The sequence below is a fragment of the Peromyscus leucopus genome, chromosome 8b, assembly GCF_004664715.2.
Source record: "Peromyscus leucopus breed LL Stock chromosome 8b, UCI_PerLeu_2.1, whole genome shotgun sequence".
NCBI classification, from domain to species: Eukaryota; Metazoa; Chordata; class Mammalia; order Rodentia; family Cricetidae; genus Peromyscus; species Peromyscus leucopus.
In genome coordinates this window covers 57,750,839-57,774,112 of record NC_051086.1, presented here as the reverse complement: position 1 = coordinate 57,774,112, position 23,274 = coordinate 57,750,839, and the positions used below count along the sequence as shown (strand labels likewise).

The window sequence follows — 23,274 nt, the reverse complement described above, 5'->3', positions numbered from 1 at the left end:
TCTGTGTCTGGCAGATGGAGAGTGAAGATAAGAGAGTCTTAGGGGGGCAGTGTGGTGCCTGCTCACAGGCCATGCCCAGCGCTGGGGGCAGGACTGTTGTCCTGGTGGTGGGTCTGGGTTTGACTCTTACAGTCGGCTTCCTGCTCTGGGAGGGGTGTGTGAGGTTGGACTGGGATCCCTGCAGGCCAGGGCCTAGGTAGTGGGATCTTGTTCTCCCAGACCCGCCTGTGAAGTATGGCACATGCAGAGGGCCTGCCACCAGAAAGCTCGCTTTGCAAGGCTTAGGTCTTAGTCCGTGTTTTAATTTAGCCAGCGCGCGCGCGCGTGGGCGCGTGTGTGTGCACGCACGGGCACATGTGTATGAGTGAACGTATGTGCAGAGATTAAAAAGACACCTGCAAGTGTCGTCCCTTAGCACCGTTCCCTATTAATTTGTTTGTTTACTCAATTTTAAGGTTTCCAGTCTATGACTCCTCTCCGTAGAGATGTGTACCGTCATGGCAGATCAAGTCACCACAGAATCTCTGCTCCTCTAGCTGTTGTCCACGCTCTCCCTTGTGTACCGGCACCAGAGCTGGCCCTTGCAGTCTCCCTGACCTTCACTCTGCTCTGTTCCCTTCCCTGTTTACTGAGAGCTCTGTCCCCCCTCAGGCAGGCTGTGTCTTGCAAGTCTCTGGGCTCACTTTTCTTTAATCACGAATCCTGCCAAAGCCAGTTGTCACACCACCACCACCCAACTGGGTTCTGAACCAAATACAAGGAAGACAGCTGGTGCCATCTTAGATGTTTTGGCTAGTTTCCCCCGGATTTCTGACTTAGGTGCTGTTGCCTTCCTAGGGTGAAGTAGATAGCTGGTCACGAGCTTCCTGGTCTGGGGTAGGTAGGTTCTGTGCCGTTCAGGACAGTGGTGATCTCCAGCAGCCAAGCAGAAGAAGAGCCCACTTATTTGTTTATTTTTGAGACAGGGTCTCTCACTTTGGTATGGTTTTCACTGATTAACCTAGACTGGCTGGCCAGAAAGCCCTGGAGCATCTCTTTTTTCTACCTCCCCAGCCCTGGGCTTAATAGTGTGTGCCCCCACCCTTGGCTTTTTCTTTTTTAATGTGCCTTCTGGGGATTTATTTATTTATTTATTTATTTATTTATTTATTTATTCATTTGGTTTTTTGAGACAGGGTTTCTCTGTGTAGCTTTGCGCCTTTCCTGGAACTCACTTGGTAGACCAGGCTGGCCTCGAACTCACAGAGATCCGCCTGGCTCTGCCTCCCGAGTGCTGGGATTAAAGGCATGTGCCACCACTGCCCGGCAATTTTTTTAAAGTTTTATTTATTTTTATGTGTATTGGTGTTTTGCCTTCATGTGTGTCTGTGTGAAGATGCCAGATCCCCCAGAAGTGGAGTTATAGACAACTGTGAGCGGCCATGTAGGTGCTGGGAATTGAACTCCGGTCCTTTGGAAGAGCAGCCAGTGCTCGTAACTGCTGAGCCATCTCTCCTGCCCCTGTCAAGCCCCGCCCCAAGCACATGCTCCCAGGGCCACAGTCTAGCATGGGAACCCTGGTGGGAAGGCTGCTGGGGGGGAGAGATGTGGGCTCAGGGACCAGCAAAGTCTGCTGTGGTGGGGGGTCCCGTCTGACCAGGCAGAGGTCAGGAGGGCACACTTGAGGGATTTCGAGCTGCCTCCACCTCAGCGACAGGGGAGCTCTGAGAGCATGTGCTTTCCCTGGGTCTCTCTGGGCCTCACTTTCCCCATGTGTCAACGGGGACCTCCTGCCATAGCACAGGACGGGTAGAAGAAGAATTAAGAGAGTCCTCGAGAAGGTGTAGGGTATATGGGCTTGTGGTCAAGGGTCACCGTTGGGTAGCTCTGGCTATGAGCAGAGCGAGGGGTCCTGACTACTGGATAGATATGGGGTTGGGTTCAGTGGGAGGGGAGGAGGATCTGCCTTCAGGATGGAAACCTAAGGAAAGAGCCTGGGTAAGGCCCGAGGAAGAGACTGAGCGGGATGTAGACCACGCGCCCTGGGTGTGTAGCTGGCTCTGTCCTTAGGGAGAGGGGGTCCTGTTCTCTGTTGGGGGGCTCAGTACAGCTCAGAGCTTAATGCCCACCGGGGATTTCTGGGCAGCTATGTCCTCGCTGTGTGGACCCCTCTCCTTCCTTCCCTCTTTTTCCTGAGAGTCTGCCTGTGGGAAGGAGCTGAGCTGGCTGGCTGGGCCTGAATGAACTTTCAGGGTGCCAAGCGCCTTAGAGGTGGTGGTGAGTTCACTGACGCTGATGGTGGTGGAGACACCGAGAGTGACGGGGACACCCAGGTGACCGTGATGGTGACGGGGATGCTCAGGTGACCATAATAGTGACGGGGTGAGGTGACCGTGTGTGCGGGGCTAGGGATGGGGGGGGGATGCCAGGTGACCGTGATAGTGACGGGGATGCTCAGGTGACCATAATAGTGACGGGGATGCCCAGGTGACCGTGATAGTGACGGTGACACCCAGGTGACTGTGATGGCGACGGGGATGCTCAGGTGACCGTGATAGTGACAGGGATGCTCAGGTGACCATAATAGTGACGGGGATACCCAGGTGACCGTGGTGGTGACGGTGACACCCAGGTGACCATAATAGTGACGGAGATGCCCAGGTGACAGTGATAGTGACGGGGACACCCAGGTGACCGTGATGGTGACGGGGATGCTCAGGTGACCATAATAGTGACGGGGATGCCAGGTGACCGTGATGGTGACAGGGATGCCAGGTGACATGGGTAGTGACCGTGGTAGCATTGAAGGTGGTGGCGGCGGCTCTGGGGTGACACTGACATTGATGGTGACACAGATGAAGACTGGTCATGGTGGTGCCATGGGTGCTGGTGACACTATGGGGGTAGTGGTGACGCCGGTGGTGATGGTGACAGTGGGCAATGATGATGCGGCTGGTGGCAGTGACATTGGTGTGGTGGTGACGCAAGTGGTGACGACGCTGTTGGCGATAATGGGGGCACTGGTTGTGATGTGACAGTGGGCAGTGGTGACACTGTTAGCGGCGGTGGTGGTGACGCTGGTGTGATGGTCGCACAGGTGGTGATGACATTGTTGGTGACGGTGACAACACTGGTGTGATGGGGACACAGGTGGTGATGACATTGTTGGTGACGGTGACAACACTGGTGTGATGGGGACACAGGTGGTGATGACATTGTTGGTGACGGTGGTGACAACGGTGTGATGGTCGCACAGGTGGTGATGACATTGTTGGTGACGGTGACAACACTGGTGTGATGGGGACACAGGTGGTGATGACATTGTTGGTGACGGTGACGACACTGGTGTGATGGTCGCACAGGTGGTGATGACACGTGACAATGGTGACACTGGCTGTGGTGACAGCGGGTAGTGATGGCATGTGGTGACACCGGCTGTGAGAGTGCCCCAGGTGGTGGTGATTATTAGTGAGTGGTGGTGGCACTCGTCACAATGGGGGCATGGGTGACGTGGCCTGTAATCCGTTGAAGACAGGGAGAACACTGCCTGCTGTTCCTCGGATGGGAAAGGAACCTCCCTCCCCAGCAGAAGGGCCGGCATATGTAGGGGTAAAAATAGAACCTCACACGCTGCCTCCTTTGCCAGAGAAGGCGGTGCAGGCAGGGGCGGGGAGCGCGAGCGCCGTGTGTCTGCAGCGGAGCTGCTCTTCCCGGCTCCCGGTTTGAACCGACGACCTGCCGCTCTCCTTGGAGTCTGCTGTTGGGACTGAGGGTGGACCTGCCTGATGGCCGAGCATCTCATGGAGCAGGAGGGTCCCTGTGGCTGAGCTGCTTGTATCTCCCGTGGCATATGCGCAGAACGCTGAAGACGCTAGAGCAGCGTTTCTCAACCTGTGGGTGGGGGCCCCTTTGGCAGACCTCTGTCTCCAAAAATATTGACATTACAATTCATAACAGTAGCAAAACTATAGTTATGAAGTGCCAACAGGAATAATTGTGTGGTTGGGGGTCACCACACCCTGAGGAACTGTATTAAAGGGTCGTAGCGTTAGGAAGGTTGAGAACCGCTGCTCTAGAGTCAGACCCAGCCAGAGTTCACCCCTAGGAAGCTTAGTTTCAATCTCTAAAACGCTGGGAGTCCTAGTGCCTTTCTGTTCCAGTTTCATTTCTGCTGCTGTGACAGAAACCTAACAAAAGAGACTGTAAGGGAAAAAGGGTCACTGAGAGAAGTCAGGAGGCGCTTGCAGATAGGCCTGCTCGGTACTGCATACAGCCAAGAAGCAGAGCTGGAACCATGGAGGATGCTGCTGGCTGGCTGGCTGGCAGGCTTAGGCATGCGCACGCACGCACACACGCACGCACGCACATAGAAAGTCATTTTATTCTTTTTTGTTTTATTATGTTTGATTATATATATGCATCTGTGTGGGGATATATACATGTGAATGTGGGTTCCCACAGAAGCTAAGAGTGTTCGATGTTTCTGGAGTGTTAGATGTTTCGGTTGTGAACCCCAAATGTATGGGTGCTGGGAATTGAACTTGGGTCCTCCTGAAGAACAATATGTGTGTTTAACTGCTAAGCCAGCTTTCCAGTTCTTAGCTAACTTTCTCATACAGTTCAGGACTACCTGTTTAGGAAATGGTGCTACCCACAGTAGACTGGGGCCTCCTATATCAATTATCAGTCAAGACAATCTTCATGTTCACAGGCCACTCTGATCTAGGTAATTCCTCAACTGAGATTCTCTTTCTAGATAGTTTTCAATTGTGTCAGGTTGGCAGTTAAAGCCACCCAGGAAAGCTTCCCATAGGGGTATGTGTGGCTCAAGCCTTGTGGAACTCAGATTTCCCTTCCTGGGTTGGAGGAAAAATTGCCTTGTAGCAGCCGGGCAGTGGTGGCACACGCCTTCAATCCCAGCACTTGGGAGGCAGAGGCAGGTGGATCTCTGTGAGTTCGAGGCCAGCCTGGTCTACAGAACGAGATCCAGGACAGGCACCAAAACTACACAGAGAAACCCTGTCTCGGAAAACCAAAAAACAAAACAAAACAAAACAAAACAAAACAAAACAAAACAAAAAAACAAAAACCAAAAACCAAAAAACAAACAAAAAAAATTGCCTTGTAGCAGCTTTCCCTGTAGACAGATGCAGAAGGGCCTCATCCCCACACTGACTGAAGCCCTTGCTTTTCTCTTGGCAGGATCGACAAGACCATGTTGGCGGGTCTGAAGGTCAAGTGAGTAGCTCTTTTCAATTCTTTAGAGGTCAGAGATGACAACAGACTGGAGCTCCGTGCACCCTGGGCCTTGGTCTGTCTGCCCATGTTGTTGTGTGTGACGGTTGATGCTATGGACCGTCAGGTTCCGGGCTTGGCTGGAGGGCCTGTGCTGGCAGAGACTGGATGGGCCTCTTGAGTGGGTGTCCAGAGAGAGGCAGAGGCAGGAGGGGTAGCAACAGAAACAAGTGTGGTGGGAATGTGACCGGCGGGCTTGACTTTCAGGCTGTGCACTTATTGGAAGAAAGATGTATTTTCTATTATTTAAATTTTTATGCGAAGCCTCAATGCCGAGAGAGCATCTTCCTGACATTTTCCATCTATTTGTAAAACTATGACGCACTGTCCTAGGACCTCTTTTTAAAATTATTATTGTTTCACTCTGTGCACATGGGTGTGTTGCCTGCATGCTGTCTGCACCATGTGTGTGCACCATGTGTGTGCACCATGTGTGTGCCTGTTGCCTGCAGAAGCGAAGGGTTCCCAGGCACTGGAGTTGTGGACAGCTGTGAGCCACCATGTGGGTGCTGGGAATCAAACCCGGGTCCTCTACGACTGAACTATCTCTCTAGTCCCTAGAATCTCTCTCTCTCTCTCTCTCTCTCTCTCTCTCTCTCTCTCTCTCTCTCTCTCTCCTTTTTAAAGATTTATTTAATATACATTGGGGTTTTGCCTGCATGTATGTCTGTAGGAGGGTGTCAGATCCCCTGGAACTGGAGTTACAAACAGTTGTGAACTGCCACGTGGGTGCTGGGAATTGAACCCGGGTCCTTTGAAAGAGCAGCCAGTGCTCTTAACCGCTGAGCCATCTCTACCTCCTCCTGCTCCCAGAGCCTCTTAAAACAACATTGGTATGTGTGTGGGATCAGCTGGCCATTGAGTCATCTGTTACTGAGGGGTCACCCTGCTGCACCAAGCTCGGGGCTCTCTGAGGCTTCATACCACAAATCTCAGGCCTGGGAACTGTAGGCTCAGGTCCGACACGTGGTTGCTGGTCTCTGTGGGAAGGGTGAGCAGAGGCCCCTTTGTCTTGAAACTGCTGTCTCCCCTCCCCTCACCCCTTCATTGTCTTCCCCTTTCTGTTCTGTGAACTCTTTGGTCATTATCATTAAGCCTTCTCTCTTGACACTTGGCCAACTTGAAGAATCTTACATGTGCACGCCTCTCTTGGGCCGCTCCAGCTGAATGAATTGGAAAGGTGGAAAATTCTAGAAAACAAAAAAAAAAGCTTTGATAATTATTGAAGATTTTTTTTTTTTTTTTTTTTTGCCACATGTGAATTAGTTTGTGCATGAAAATTTGTGCAAGGGTTCAGTGGGCGTGTGTAAAGCCCTGGCTGGGTTCATTTAGCAGAACACACACACACACACACACACACACACACACACACACACACATACACACACACTCACTCTTTTTAAAGGTGGCTCCTCCATTCGTCCCTGCTCCAAATCAGCTGAAGTGAGTCATCTGGTTGCCAGTGTTGACTTTCCTGGGTACAAGTGCCAGGGTCCAAACAGTCAGACTTGAGGATTGGCATGCCAGGGGGTCAGAATAGAAGGTCTTCCTTCCACTCAGCTGAAAGATGAGGGGTTGGGGAGGAGGGGATGGTGAGCAGGGCTAGGAGAGAGATTTTTAGCCTCTTCACAGAGCTGAGGCCAGAAATGCCCGTGGAACATCCTTGGTTTCTAAAGCTGCTCTCAAACTGGGTGATGGGGCCGTTGTCTAGCATGGTGTGTGCACCAGTGTGGCCCAGTTTGGGGCAGGTTGTCTAGACGGGACACCGAACTCTTCAGTTTCATTTCCTTTTGTTTTGTTTTGTTTGTGGTGCTAGGAATTGAACCCAGGAGCTTGTGTGTGCTAGGCAAGTGCTCTCCCGCTGAGCTCTATCCAGTGCTCTTTTTAAATTTATTTGTGTGTGTGTGCGCACCTGCGTGTGTGTGTGTGCGTGTGTGTGTGTGTGTGTGTGTGCGTGTGTGTTGTGTGTGCGTGCGTGCGTGCGTGTGTGTGTGTGTGTGTGTGTGTGTGTGTGTGTGTGTACATGCCATGGCACTTGTGTGACCGCCAGAGGACAACTTGCCACAGCCAGTTCTCTCCTTTTACCATGTGGGTTCCAGGGATTAGGCTTGGCAGCAAGTGCCTTTACCCATGAGCCATCTCGACGGCCCTGTTTTTACTTTAAAAGATACTTTAATTGTGTGTGTGTGTGTGTGTGTGTGTGTGTGTGTGTGTGTGTACACATGTGCAGAGTCCAGAAGAAGGCATAGGATCTCCTGGCACTGGAGTTACAAGTGGTTGTGAGCTGCCCATTGTGGGTGCTGGGAATCGAACCCAGGTCCTCTAGAAGGGCTCTTATCCATTGTGCCATCTCTTCACCTTGTTCTTTTTGCTTTTTAAAATGTGACACAGTGTCTCATAAAGTTGTCTAGATTGGCCTTGTATTACATTAGCTTTTCCTGGGGAGTTGTGAACAAGAGGTATGTTTACCCCAGGTAGGGCATCAGTGACAGACCAAAGAAATGACTTCCTGCCAGTGTAGCTTGGTGAGCCAGGGAACTGAGTTGGGGTGACTCACAGGAGCATGGCTGAGTGGCTTCCTACAAGAGTGTGGACAACTTACTGGTCACCATGCCACCTAAGAAAGGTCCCCCTTCCCTAGCGATTGAAAGCTGCTTGTTCTCCCTTGGGGGAAGGGCTTGTAAGAGGTTTCATGTACTGGTAAACCTTTCACTACCTCCTGCTCCCCTTTATGAGGGAGCACTTTTTAGCCCAGTCTTTTGTCTCATGTGGGTACTCAGAGATGCTATGGTAGCAGTGGTCACTGCCTGGAGGAGGGAGAGAACACCTTGAGTCTGTAATCTTCCTGGCTCCGCCTCTCCAGCAGCCGGGATAACTTGTCTGACCTTTCCAGAGCTTCCCAGGGGGTTATCTGCATATTGAATGAGGTGTGAGGTGTTAGGCTGGATTGCTGAGGGACATGGAGTAGAGATGTGTTTTTTGGGGGCTGCCTTGAGTCATCTAGTACAACTACAACAGTGGTTAATAGAGGTCCTGTTGGTTTACGCAGAACTATTTGTAACCTGTAAAGGAGCAGGGTTTAGAGTGGTGTGAGGAGCTGGGGGGAATGGGCCAGGGCTGAGAGTTGGGTCTCTGAATATCTGGGGGACAGAGAGTAGGCATGGTGATGGTGATGTCCTGCAGGGTGAGAGACTAATTTCTAGCTTTAAGATCTGTTGACTCCAGGAAGCAAACACTTTAAACTGGATGTAGTGGCACATACCTGTAATCCCATCACTTAGGAGGGAGAGGCGGGAAGATCTGGAGTTGAGGGGAAGTTCCAGAGCTCAAGGTCATCCTTGGCTATTGCCCTGGATACAGGAGTCCCTGCCTCAAAAAAAACAAAAAGAACAAAAGAAAGCCTTTGGTGTGTAGTCTGGTTAGGCTAAAGATGGGAAACGATACCTCCAGCATGCCTTAGGGAACCCAAGAGAAGCTCAGAGGGGTTGAACCAGATGCTGGAGATCCACGGACATTTGAGTAGAATCTTGAAAGGGAAGAACAAAGTTGGGGGCTGGGGGGATGGCTCAGCAGTTAAGAGCACCAGCTGCTCTTCCAGAGGACTGGGGTTCAATTCCCAGTACTCACATGGCGGCTCACAACTATCTAACTCCTGTTTCAGGGGAATCTGATAGCCTCACACAGATATACATGCAGGCAAAACACCAATGTACATAAAATACAAATAAATTTTATATATATATATATATATATATATATATATATATATATATGAGCAAAGTTGGAAGATTGAACTTCTGATATTAAAATTTACCACAAAACTATCAGTGGCATGGTATTGTTATAAATTTAGTACTATAGATCAATGGAATAGAATTCAGAGTTCAGAAATAAACCTTTACATATATGGTCAGGTGACTCCCCCCCCCCCCCCCCCCCCAGACAGGGTTTCTCTATGTAACTTTGGGGCCTGTCCTGGAACTCCCTCTGTAGACCAGGCTGGCTTTGAACTCACAGAGTTCCACCTGCCTTTGCCTCTTGAGTGCTGGGATTAAAAGCATGCCCCACCGCGGCCTGGGGATGTATTTTATTTTATATCTATGAGTGTTTTGCCTGCATATGTGTATGTGTATTATGTATATACCTGGTTCCTGCAGAGACTAGAAGAAGGCATTGAATTCCTTGGAACTGGAGTTACAGATGGTTGTGAGCCATGATGTGGATGCTGGGAACTGAACCTGGGTCCTCTGCAAGAGCAACAAGTGCTCTTAACCATAAAGCCACCTCTTCAGCCCCTAATAATGAAAAATTTAAAAAGGAAATCACAGTGAGATATTACTGTATGCTCCCTACAATGGCAATTATCTTCATCACCATCATCATCGAATACAATAATGATTGGAACTCTCATAGCAGAGATATAAGATGGAGCAGCTGCTTTGGGTAATAGTCTAACAGTTCCTCAGGTGAAAACCCAGAGTCCTGTCCAATCATCAGTCCTCTCAGACACACATTGAAGGAAAATGAAAACATGGTTTTGCAAAACCCTGCACACTAATGTTCATGGCAGCATTGTTAATGATAACCCCAAGTGGAGACCCCAGCGGGTGACTAGGCAAAGGGTGGTATATCCACAAACGGAATAGGATGAAATAAAAGCAAGTTACATAAAAGGAGCCAGACACTGAAAACCACTTCTTACACCCTTCCACTTACATGATAAGTTCCTGGAAACTGAGTAAGTTAATCCTTTCTGAGGGCTTGGGGGTCTGTTGGGAGAGGAGGAGGCAGAGTGAAATTTAAGGGATCCTAGGCTTCTGGACTGTGGATGGGTAGTGTGAGGGTGACAGTGGCAATGGAGATGCAAGCTTGTGACCGTCGTGAAGACACTGACTCGTACTTAAAGTGGTACATAGAGTTTGCCTCAATAAAGCTTACTTTTCTTTTCATTTTGAGACGGGGTTCTTAGGAGCCCAGTCTGGCCTCAAACTCCCTTTGTAGCCAGAGCTGGCCTTGAACTCCTGATCCTCCCAAGTGCTGGGATTACAGGCATGTGCCGTATGCCCTGCTTTATCAATAATGCATTTTAAAAAAGAGAACCTAATTAGCTCAGTCCTTGTCAGTTTATAGCCATGCTCCAATCAGCTTGGATGAGCGATGGCTACTTCCCTAGGTGGGGGCTGGTTTGTTTTCAGAGAAGAAAGACAGGAAGACACCATAAGAGGTCATATCCAGTCCCTAAATTGGGACTAAATGATCTGGTCTCATTGTTCTCTTCCTTTAGTTGGCAATGGGGGCCTGCTGGATTCTGAAGATGTGTTTTAGGCTGTGGTTTCACTTCTCGGCAGGTCAGTTGAGCAGCCAATTCTTGCTGCAGGGGATCCTCCAGGGTCTAAGACTTTCTGCTTCTGCCTCTGCTGCCGAAGCATCTTTCCTCTCTGACATGCAGCAGACACCCCTGGCCTGTGGCCTGCGTTCCTTGATTTCCTCTGCTCACTCCCCAGGGACCCGGTGTCATTGATACAAAGATAGTCCTGGAGGTGTCCCTGAGGCACATAGTTCTGAAGATCAGCTCTGCTCCATCCACACTGAGCACTGAGATTTTATCACCTGTGGTCCAGAGGCTCTGCAGCCACCATGTGGAGAAGGGCCCATTGCTTTTGGTATTTGAGAGACAGGAAGATAGACACTTGGAGAAGCTGGGAATCTTGTTCAAGGTCATCAGCAAGAAAGGCATGAAGGTGGAGTTTGAATCCAGATTTGTATTTTGTTCCATGAGGATAGAGCTGAGTGTTCTCAGCCCACATCTCCTGTTCAGGGGTCTACCTCACAGTGCTGACCTCCTGGTACCCACCTCCCTGCTGGATGCCCAGACTGAGAGGAGTCTATGATGCCTGCATGAGGAGGGCCCCCAGAGGCAAGGACTTAACCATAGTTGGAGATACAGGGGATATGGGGCCACACAGGAACATGGAGAGGGTGTAGCTGTAGTACCATGCAGGAGAAACAGGCTTGAATTGTGTGTTGACAGACCCAGGTTCTATACCCAGGCTAACAAATGGGCAAGTCACTAACTTCTCTGGGTCTGTAAGAAGGGAGAGCAGGATCAGTGAATGGCCTGCTTCTCTACCTGTACAGCCTGCTCCTATCTAGCTTTCATATGCTAGCCACATGTGTGGCTTATGCCCTTTCTTTTCTGTCCGTCCTGGGGATCAAACGCAGGGCCTTGTACATGCAGGACAAGTTCTCAGCCACTAAGCCACATTCCAGTCTTGGCTAATGTCTTCTTGTATTTTTGGGGGAGGAGTGCAAGGGAGGACCAGAATGATGGCAGGTGCTCCCTGCTGAGCAAGTAAATGTGCATGTTTTAAAGGCTGCAGCCTTCATCTCTGGATCCCCAAGACTGGACATTGGGCAGGCACAAAAGGAGTTCTCAGTATAGGTTCACTGAATGATGAAATTGTGGGTCATATGCTTAGCCCATCACAAGGAAATAGGATCCAAGATGGAAACAAAAGGCAGAGGCAGGTGGAGGGATACAGGTGAAGAGGAGGCAGAGGCAGGCGGAGGGATGCAGGTGGAGGGAGGCAGGTGGAGGGAGGCAGGTGGAGGGAGGCAGGTGGAGGGAGGCAGGTGGAGGGAGGCAGGCGGAGGGGGTGCAGGTGGAGGGAGGCAGGTGGAGGGAGGCAGGTGGAGGAGGAGACACAGGAGTAGGAGGATGAGTACAGGTAAGGCAGTAGCATGTAGGAGCCCTCTGTCTTTGGCCTGCTCTGGGAGCTGGTTTAGGACAAAGGTACAGTAACTGAATCATAGTCAGCCCACTTTCCCCCAGAGGAAGTCCCAAGAAGAAGTCCCAAGAAGGAGCCCTCCACCTGTGTGTGTGTGTGTGTGTGTGTGTGTGTGTGTGTGTGTCTGTCTGTGTGTATCTGTCTGTCTGCCTGTCTGTCTGTCTGATGAATAGCTCCAGTCACCTGAGATGACTGTTGTGCCTAGGGACAGCCACAGGGACCAAATGAACATGAGTGTGGCTCAGGATAGATCATCTCCATTGCTGGGAAATACCATGTCCAAATGCCCAAATCTGAGTCTAGGAGGAAAAAGGACCTGATTGGGGGCTGGAGAGACGGCCAACAGTTAAGGGCACTGGCTGTTCTTTCAGAAGACCCTAGTTTAGTTTCCAGCATCCACATGGTGACTCACAGCTGTCCTGAACTCTAGTTCCAGGGCATCCAATGCCCTCTTTTGGCCTCCTCAGGCACCAGACACACGGGATGTACATATATACATGCAGCAACACATATTTTTGCATATAGAATAAATAAATTAATCTTTAAAGAAAAAAAAGAGAACCCACCTGTATCATTGATGGCTCATTCTTGGCCCCTAGAAATGATACCTCTGGTAGGCAGAGAACATGTGATGAGCTGAGTGCAAACTTTTCCCTCAGGGGAGGGAAGGAGAGGTCTGACTTGGGACGGGTATGCTGTGGTTTGACCGTAGGCCGCCATTGCTGTTCTGAGTTGATGATTTAAGCAGCTAACAGTTCAAATTCTATTAGAAACGAGGTGGTCATAAGCGGGAACATCTGTGTGTCTGTGTAGCTCCCACGGGCACCAGCATCCCCGAGAGCAGCCACTACGGACACCGTGCAGGACAGAACACACCACCTCTGGGAAGTGCTGTTTCTTGCTTCGTCACAGCCCTTCACCTGTCCCCCCCCCCCTTTTTTTTGGAGACAGGGTCCCACCATGCAGCCCTGGCTAGCCTGAAACTTACTAAATAGACCAAGCTGGCTTGAGATCACAGATTTGCCTGTCTCTGCCTCCTGAGTGCTGGGATTGAAGGTGCGCCCCATTATACCCAGTCTGTAAGAGCAATGTACAATCTAGGTGATCATTTCTGCAGACATCTGCTTTCTTGGTGTCAGCCAGTCATGATATCAGCTAGCGGACTCAGGGCTCAATTTCCTGGGTAACAGTGTGTGTTTCCAGGCTTTCCACAGAGCCCATTCCTCTGCAGTCGACCAATGATCCCTACTTAATGGCTCTTTTCTTTGTTCAAGGGCCATGATAAGCAGTTCATTTCTCCACTGGCTGGCAGATCTTTATTGTGGATCACAAGAGTCTTTAGGTCACTACAAAGATGTTCTGGAACTTTCTGCAGTTGACTCATCCCAGCTCCAGTCCTACACACCTGGAGCATCTGCTGAGTTTCTTGGGCTTGTCAAAGGCACGGGGAGCTCGATGTTTTGTGGGGAGAAGGTTGAGTCAGTTCAACCAGCATCTATTGGGCATCTACATTCCAAATCCACGGCCAGGCCAGGGATGGTGAGAGGACAAGAACAGGGTGGGAAGGCGGTCTGCTCTTGGTAGCTTTCAGCCCCATAGGGACAGTGCACACAGTTGCCATGTGATGTAGCAAGGGTTCCCATTTGCGCTCCCCTTCTGGAGACTTGGGCATGGCCTAGGGTGTCTCTAAGGGTGTGTGAGATCAGTGGTCCAGCGGGGGAAGAGAGACTTGGTGCTGCATCACTGCATCGTGAAGGCACCACCGAGGTGTGAGGTAGCATGGGTGAGAGGACCTGGGAGCCGTTGTTCTTGCTAGAAAGGAGACGGGCTGGGAGGGGCTGGCTTGGGCTGCCTGTAGGAGTGTGGCTGGGCTGTGGGAGGGCTTGGGCAGAATGAAAGGGCATTCAGAAGGGGCGGGAGCGGTCAGGTTCAGATACTTTGTGGGCTGCAGACCGGAGTGAGATGATAGGACTGGAGAGAGGGAGCCCTGGGTGGGTGTGGGTCCCCTTTGCGGAGATGGGGAGCTCAGGAATTGGGTCAGTTCAGGGAGGCAATAGGGTTCTGAGTATAAAACCTCTCTTCTCTTTCTGTTCTTTATCCTGTGTTGTTTATAGGGTCCTGGAACTTATACATGCCAGCTAGTAGAAGGGACTAGAGAAGGAAAGTGCGGAGGGCTGGGGAGCTGGTGTGTCACAGGGAGGCAAAGGGCAGTGTGCCCTGCAGGCACAATGTGGTTATCTTTGCCCCCAGCCTAACTCAACTCCTGGTGTACCTTCAGTGGGTGAGCTCCAGGTGAGCTCCTTGTGCCTGGCAGCTGGTGCCCTGAGCTTGCAGGGAACCATAGAGGAGCTTGTCTGATTCTATGCCCAGTGTCAGAACCTGGGTCACTGATTTTTTTCAGGATGGGCCTCATGCCTGGATAGTGCTGGTGTGTATATGGTGTGTGTGTGTGTGTGTGTGTGTGTGTGTGTGTGTGTGTGTGTTTACCCATGCAAGTGGACACAAGCTTAGAGGGCCTATGTGGGTGCCTGTGTGGTGCCTTTTTTGGCTTTAGCAAGTTCCTATGGTAACCATGAACAAGACTGTTTTGGGATCTGAGCCTGGGGTGGTGTGAGTGGCTACCAGGCGGATGCTTAGCTGGCATTTGGGCTGTGTCCTGATTGCATTGCCAGGCACTGGGGATGTACCTGGAGGTGCCATTTGCTAGGTGGCAAGTTCTGCAAACTCCAGGGACCTATGTGCTCCTAGTCTCACCCTGACTGGTTCCCACCATGCCCAGGAAGCTCTGGTGAGTCCATGTTCTGATTTATGGGTTGATGAATAGCTTTTAGATTTGACCAGGGCTGGTGAGTGTCTACTGATGGGCATCAGGTTCTGGGGACTGGAGCTCTTCTGAGGTGGGTGTGGGACAGCAAAGAAAGGCTCAGCTTATCCCTGGATCCCAGTGAGGGTGTCTGCCATGGAGCGGAATGGGTAATAGTAACTGTGTTAGTGAGGGAGGTGAGGGTGGGGGTGCAGGAGGGTGGGATGGGTGGCCGGACAGTCTGGGCTCAGCTCTCCCTGCATCCTCCTTTACCCTGATTACTTTCTGCAAGCCTTGTGCTATGTGGCTTGGAGTTCTTAGCAGGTCTTTCAGGCCCTCAGCTCTGCCCAGGCCTGATGGGAGGCTCTGGAGCCTATGGGAAGAGCAGGAAGGAGGTAGACATTCTGTGGTTTGTCTGGACTATCTGGGCCTCCCTGGGAGGCCGAATACAGAGCATCATTCCTGGGAGTCCTGGGAGGAGAAGGGAGCCATCAGGAGAGACCCTAGATCTGCAGGGTCTTGGAGGCTGAGGGCTTGGAGTAAACAAGATAAACTAGCCATGAATTCCCTCTACCTCTGAAGCTAGTCCCTTAGCTTAAGCTTGGTTGTCTCCAATGTCGGGGAGCTCATTACCTTTTAAGGGTGCCTAGTTTAGTAGAATATAGTTCTGCTTGCTCACTGCTCTCCATCATTTTCATTTTGAATCTCCGAAACTGCCGTTGCATAATCCAATCATATCCGTCTTCCTCCTCAACAAAGCCAATCCCCTGTCCTGGGAGCTTCCCAGTGCTCAGAAGGCTCCCCTGTGGCTGAACTCTTCCCCTCTCCAGGCTGACCAGCCTGGACCCTTCACTGTATAAGGCTTCTCAATGCCTGTCCTGGGCTTTGTTTGAAGTTTTCTAGGTGGCCTGCATGAGCCCCGCAGATATGAGGTAGGAGCCTGCTAAATTGCCCAGACTGGCCTTGAACTTGAGATCCCCTTGCTGCAGCCTCTGGAGAGGATGGGGCTACAGGCCTTGCTCACTTTACTATTAGTACAGGAGCTGCTTTAAAGCCGCTGGAGATCTGGAGTTTGGGCAAAGCCTTGACAACTAACTTAAGAGCTAAGAAAGCAGCTGGACAGGCCCTGGCGTTCCCTGTGGGTGACCTTGGCCCTAATGTGCCATCGAATCTCTGCCCTCACTTCTCTGTGGCTGATTTCCCCAGTCCCTATCCTCAGGTCCCCTTTCCACTGTACAGCTCTTTGCCCCCTCACTGGCTGCCTGATCATTTCCGGCTCTGTTCCCAGACTGGCTCCCTCCAATTAACCTTTTCTCTCTTTCATATCTAATGCTTCCTCTCTCTGGGCTGAGAATCCTCTGACTCACAGAGGGCCGGTCCTCCTGCCTCCTAGTTCAGGCCTATTATCTCCTGCCCAGACAGCGAGAGGCTCGGAGTTAATCTCCTCCCCCTTGTCTCTGCCGGCGTGACTAAGTCTTCATCTCAAAAGCCACTCTAACGGCCCTGCTCTGGGGAGTCAGATGCAAATACGAATGCAGACTCTGTTAGTGCTGACCCCACACGGGCTTGTCCCCGGGAGCTGTCGTGGGGTCAGCCCCCGTCTCTGAGGATGGGGCTGGTAGTCATGATTGTGCGGGGCTTGTGGGGACTTCTCTTTTTGCAATGCTCACCAACTATCTTAGATCCACCACCACTAGTAAGATCCTGGCTTTATTTTCGCAAGGCCATGGTCTCCAGATGTCTGTGCATCTGGCGACCATAAAGAATTCGGAGCAACAGCCTGGTGTAGTGGTATGAGCCCATAATCCCAGCACTCAGAGGCTGAAGCAGGAGGATCTCAAGTTCAAGGCTAGCCTGGGTTACAAAGCCAGGCCCAGTCTCTGGGGCGGTGGGGGGTGGGGGGGGAGGAGGACAACAAAACAATAACAATAAAACCAATGTCAATGAAATCAGAGGAGCCGGGTGGAACTTGGCATCTGCACCTTTTCAAGACTCCTGAGTGACATCAGTGGCAGTGAAGTTTGAGAACCGCCATCTCCAGGAACAGACAAGCATGATGGTAGCCAGTGGGTCAGGTGGGGCGAGAGGTTCATGTGGACTCTGGATGGTCTCTGTGGGGGTCTGTCCTGGCCCGTGTAGGATGTCCAACAGAATCTCTGACCTCTACCCACCTATTGCCAATAACCCACCCCCAGCTGTGACAAAGAAAACGATTTCCAGATTTTGCTGAACTTCTTTGGTCATGGCATGCCATCCATAAGCATTCTATTCTCAATGTGTGCAGAAGAGGAGGTACAAACCAGTGGGTTACACTGTGGCCATTGGAGACACACAGTCGCTGTTTAAATCCTGTCCTCTACCTGCTGGATGACTTGAGGCAAGTTAGTTATCTCACTTCCGGTTTTGTTTTCTTGCGAATGCACCTCCACCCTTTCTTTCCTGGATTAGCTGAGACGTCTAGTACCACCCAGGGCTCCCTTCCCCAGCATCCTGGAGCAGGAAGGATCTCACTGGCCAGGGTCACAGTGAGTGCTGCTTCTGCTGGGGCTGGCATAATGGCTTCTGCCTGTGCCCTTCTCTTGTCCCCTGAGGTCAGAGCCAGCAGGAGCTTTCTGTAGTGTTCCTTGCCCTGGCCAGGCGGTGTTCCCTCCCGGTCTCTGACTGACTGATCTGTGAATAGGCAGGCTACCACCGTGAGAGCCTCCGCCCCACGCCCAGCTCATTCTGAGAGGGTGGAGGGGGCGGAAATCCGTGCCTGGCAGGCCACAAAGCCACATAACTGACTTGTGGGGCCCTGCCCTGGGGAGGAGTGTGCTGACTGCAGTTGGCCTGGCCTGGGTGCTTGGCTGCTTTTAGATGTCTGTTATAGACAGGAGCTGTGGGCTGCCAGTGGACTTTCAGGAGCAGGATTCAGGAGGGCGGCCCATCCCCACTCTGCCATAACCAGAATAGGTTGAATCAGTGGCTGCTTACTCTGGCGGCAGGGCAAACCAGTCCCGGGGATGGGCTAAAATGCAGCTTTCTAGGCCCCATCTGGGAAATTCTGCCTCATCACCTTTGGGTGGGGTTCAGGAAGCCTTAGTGTTGGTTACCACGGCAGGACACAGTACTTGTAGTGCAGGTGGCCCACAGCTGCTTGGGATCTAGTTCATTTAAAGGACTGTCACCCTTAGGGCTGGAGAGATGGCTCAGTGGTTAAGAGCACTAGATGCTCTTGCAAAGGACCTGGGTTCAATTCTCAGCACCTACGTGGTAGCTCATACTCATCTCTGACTCCAGTTTCAGGGGATCCTGTGCCCTTTCCTGGCGTCTGTGGATTTCATGTATGTATGTGATGTATAGAAGCTTGCAGGGAAACACTGATACACATAAAATAAAAATAAACAAATCTTTGTTGTTGTTGTTTGGTTTTTTGAGACAGGGTTTCTCTGTGTAACAACCCTGGCTGTCCTGGAATTTGCTGTGTAGACCAGGCTGGCTTCAAACTCAGAGATCTACCTGCCTTTGTTGCCCAAGTTCTGGGATTAAAGGGTACACTCTAGTAAAATAAACAAAAAAAATTTTTTTTTTTTTTTTAAATAAAGGGCTGTTCCCACAATGCAGATTCAGTGGTAAGGTTCTGGGTGTACTTGGGTAAACCACACAACTTTCCTGTGCCCCAGTTTCTTTACCGAGGGATATTAATAGTGCTACACGTCGGTGCTGTTGTGAGGCTTAGGTGAGGTAGTTCGGGGGAAGCGTGGAGCATAGTATTTAGTACACAGTGCTCAACAAATGCCACCTGTCACAATATTTGTGGTGGCATACAATAGTCTTGGGCTGTGCGATGCTGTGCGATCACATAATGTGACCATGTGACGTACCCATAGGCCTGTAAACATCCCCATGAACCCACAAGGGCAAGCTGGAATGATGTGCACATCTACTTAAGCGTGCCCGCTGAGGACAGAGGTGAACACACCAGTGACATGGTCGCTAGACAGACAGACGAGGGCATTGGGACAGATATGTGTGTACACAAAGCCCTGAGGATCGGGGCCTTTCTATTACGCACATGCTGGTATTATTCCCAGAGTTAGCAGCACCTGGGCTGAGCTCTAGGAGCCCAAGGTGCCCTTGTTTCCATAGCAACCGCTGTGCAGTGCAAACAGGAGGAGGAGGAGGAGGGAAGAGACGGGAAAGCCTGAGCCAGCTTCCAGGGCCTTCCTGCATGCTGAGCTTGCTTTCTTCTCTTCTCTAAACTCAGGTCATCCCCCCCCCAACTCCCCCCTCCACACCTTAGATAATTGTATGCCAGACCTCTGGATCCTTGAGACCCAGAATTGATCATTGCTAACAGTTTTGTTTTGATGTGGCTCTGGAAATCGGACTTGGCCTCATGCATGCTAGGCAAGCACTCTAGCACTGATCTGCACCCTCAGCTGACAGCTAACATTTTATCTAATTTTCACCAACCCTTTTTATTTTAATAAAACACATTTGATAGAAGGTTTCCCTTCCCTCCATCCCTCCCCCCCCACCTCCTTCCTTCCCTTTCTTCATTTTGACAGGGTCTCACTTAGCCCAGCCTGGCCTCAAAAGCACTATATAGCCAAGGAAAACCTTAAACTTCTAATCCTCCTGCCTTCCCCTTCTGACTGCTGGGATTACAGGGTTATGCACCATGCATGGTTCATGCAGAGCAGGTGTTCATGCTAGGGAGGCAGTGGATCAATGAACTACACCCCCAGCTAAAAATTATACCTCTCTAGCCCCTTTACATGCTGCCGTGGATCACTGCCCACTGCATCCCCCAGACTGAAACCCTGTACCCACGGTGCAGTAACTCTTTGTTCCCCATCATTTTCCACCCAGGTGGCTACCATTCCTCTGTCTGTCTCTATGAGTTTCATACGAGTAAAACCCTGTGATATTTGCACTTTCCTGTATGGTTTATTTCACTTAATATAGAGTCTTCAAGATTCATCCATGTTGCAGCCTACGTCAGAATTTATTTTGCGTGTGCATGTGGTATAGTTGTATGTGTTCCTGTGTGTATGGAGGCCTGAGGTCGATGCTTGGTGTCTTTCTCAATTGCTCTCCACTCAATTATTTCTCACCTTCTTTATTTCTTTTGTTGTCCCCCCCCCCCCGTTTTTTGAGACAGTCTCTCATTGAACCGGGACCTTGCCAATTCTGCCGGATTGGCAGTCAGTGAAGCCCAGGGCCTTCTCTCCATGCCTTCTCAATGCTGGGATTACATGTTTGCACTCCAGCGCCTGCCTTTTTTATATCGGGGGCTGGGGTTTGAACTCAGGACCTTATCCTTATCCTTATTTGGCAACCACTTTACAGACTGGGTCATCTCTCCAGCTCCATACTATTATCTAGAAGTAAGCTATGGTTTTGTGTATTTAGTTGACCTTTCTGTGTTCTTGGGTTTCATATCCACAGATTCAACCAACCTTGGATTGAAAATACACATATTTTTGGACAGAGTCTCACCACATACCCCTGACTGCCTGGAACTCACTATGTAGACCAGACTAGCCTTGAATTCATAGAGATCCATGTGCTTCTGTCTCCTGAGTGCTGGGATTAAATACATGTGCCATTATGCCTAGCAATACATATATTCCAAACCACATCTGTACTGCACAGGTGCAGACCCCTTTGCTTGTTATTATTCCCTGGACAACACAGTATAACATTTATTTTTACTTTTTATTTATTAATTAAATTTTTTCATTCATTTTATATCCTGACTGCAATTTTCCCTCCTCTCCTCCTGTTACCCCTACCCCACCTCCTCTCTGTCCCCCCATCCACTCCTCCTCATTTTCACACAGCATTGCAGTGTGTTAGGTGCCCTAAGTAATCCAGAGAAGACAGGCTTCATACAGGAGGATGTGTGTGGGTTCTATGTGAGTATCAGCCCATTTTGTGTAAGGAACTTTAGCAACCTGGATCCTGGCATCTGTGGGTGTTGATCCTGTCCTTTGAGGATAAATGTATTAAAAATTCACACAGGTGTTGGGTTTAGTGATGCATGCCTTTAATCTCAGCACTCCGGAGGCAAAGAGGGTGGATCTCTGAGTTTGAGGCCAGCCTGGTGTACTAGTAATTTCCAGGATAAAGCTACATAATAGAGAGATCCTTCCCCCTGCCTAAAAAAAAAATCACACATGTGACATCCTTTTGAATTTTTGACATGGTGTCATGCTGGCTAGGCTGTCTGGGTTCAGAGCTAGGCCCTCCCTCTTATCAGCCCTAAGCTCTTAGACAGGTTAGTTAATTTCTCTGTGCCTCAGTTTCCTCACTTGGAAAGCACAAAACCTACTGGAAGTGTTATTTTGGGAATGAAGTAAGTTTGCGTGTGTCCATGCTTAGACTAGTGCAGAGATATTTCGAACATCAGATGTGTACTGTATATGTGGCTGTTGCTATTATAGTCCTGAGTGTGAGCCCTTCCTTAAGGGTTCTGGACCCTCTCGGAGCTCCTTGTGGTTTCAGTTTCTTCTTCTTCTTCTTCTTCTTCTTCTTCTTCTTCTTCTTCTTCTTCTTCTTCTTCTTCTTCTCCTTCTCCTCTCCCCCTTCCTCCTCCTCCCCTTCTTCCTCCCCTTCATCCTCCTCCTCTCCTTTCTTCTCCTTCCCTTCCTCCTCCTCCTTTTCTCTTCTTTTTGGTTTTTTGAGACAGGGCTTCTCTTTATAGCTCACAGAGATCCACCTGCCTCTTCCTCCCGAGTGTTGGGATTAAAGGTGCGCACCACCATCACCTGGCTAGATTCTTTTTAATTGCCAATTAATGTCTATTTGTACATTTTGTGTGATCACTGTTGCATCTTGCACAGCTGGATCACTGGGTCATTTTCATGTTTTGACATCTTAGACTCTGCTTCCACAGTTCTCTCCATTTGAACCTATGTGTGTTCATGAGAGGTCCCCATGGCAGGGACCAGAGGTGAAGCCATAAGGCCGCAGCTCTGTGTAGTATTGCCAGGGGCTCCCAAGGGGGGTTTTAACCACCCACATTCCGTCTACTGCCCTTGTCCTCACAGTTGTGGAAGCTCAAATCTGATTGGTAAGAACACATTTTATTTACTTATTCCACAGACACTAATAGAAATATGAATGAACGAATGAGTGAGTGAATGAATGAATGAAAACCCTTCTGGCATAACTAATCAGATCACAGTGTCTGCCTCCACTGGGGTCCTTCTCTGTAGGCCTGGGTGTGTTCTTGTATTCTCTCTCTCTTGTTTTAAAAGCTGGATCACAAGTCTTTCCTCATACTGGTACAGCCCTCCCCCCATTTTTAAAAATAGCATTTTCCTGATTATAAAAATAGTGCATGCTCACTGTAGGAGATTTTAAAAAGTATGTACAAATGTTGAAATGAAAAAAAAAATAAAAGTAAGCCGAAACCCACCACCCAAAACATCATTCTTCCTCCTACTTATGATGGTGGGCGTCAAAGCCAGGGGTCAAGCCTGCTAAGCCACCAGTGAGCCACTGAACTAGATCCCTTCCATCGTTACTGTTTGAATGTTTCTTTCTTTTTTTTTTCTTAATAGTCTTATGTTTTTAGACTTTAAGAAAGTATTGTGCACCGGGCAGTGGTGGCACATGCTTTTAATCCCAGCACTTGGGAGGCAGAGGCAGGCGGATCTCAGTGAGTTTGAGGCCAGCCTGGTCTACAAAGTGAGTTCCAGGACAGCCAGGAATGTTACACAGAGAAACCCTGTCTTGAAAAACCAAAAAAAAAAAAAAAAAAAAAAAAAAAAAAAAAAAAAAAGAAAGTATTATGCAATGTGCAATGTCACTTCCACATTAGGTAATCTTTTAAAAGGTGACTTGGGCTGGGGATGTGGCTCAGTTAGCAGAGTGCTTGCCTAGCATGTGTGAAGGTCTGGGTTTGATCCTTAGCACTACATAAAACCAGGGGAGTTTAGAAGGTAGATGCCGGAGGACCAGAAGTTCAAAGTCATCCCCTGTTACATAGTAGACTTGAGGCCAATCTGGGCTACATGAGACTTGGTCTTTTTTTTCCTTTTCGAGACAGGGTTTCTCTGTGTAGCCCTGACTGTCCTGGAACTCAGTTTGTAGACTAAGTTGGCCTGGAACTCAGAGATCTGCCTGCCTCCGCCTCCCGAATGCTGGGATTAAAGGTGTGCACCACTACAGCCTGGTGGAGACTCAGTCTTAAAACCAAAGTTAAGCACAAACAAAACCAAACCCCAAAGTAAAGAATGCACTCCCACCATGATGTAAAATGATACCTACCCTGTGATTATGGGGTCCCATAATTAATTTAACCATGGCTTTATTTTTAGATTTTAATGTTGTTTCCAGTTTTGATTATAACAAATTATGCAAAGATCCTGAATATAATTTTTTGTTATGTGTTTTTGACTGTTTCCTTTGGCTACT

At 49.8% G+C, this 23,274-nt stretch overlaps 1 protein-coding gene across 4 annotated transcripts in view; it reads left to right on the top strand.

Moving 5' to 3' along the window:
- Rap1gap2 (RAP1 GTPase activating protein 2) overlaps window positions 1–23,274 on the top strand; it is a 227,036-nt gene that overhangs the window by 35,165 nt on the left and 168,597 nt on the right. For 3 of the 4 annotated variants that reach the window (XM_028866705.2, XM_028866703.2, XM_028866702.2), the window contains one exon: window positions 5,182–5,217. In XM_028866705.2, the coding sequence (XP_028722538.1) occupies window positions 5,182–5,217 (36 nt within the window). Of the gene's footprint in view, window positions 1–5,181; window positions 5,218–14,687; window positions 14,851–23,274 lie in introns of those variants that run through there. The other variant, XM_028866704.2, reaches the window with a different exon arrangement.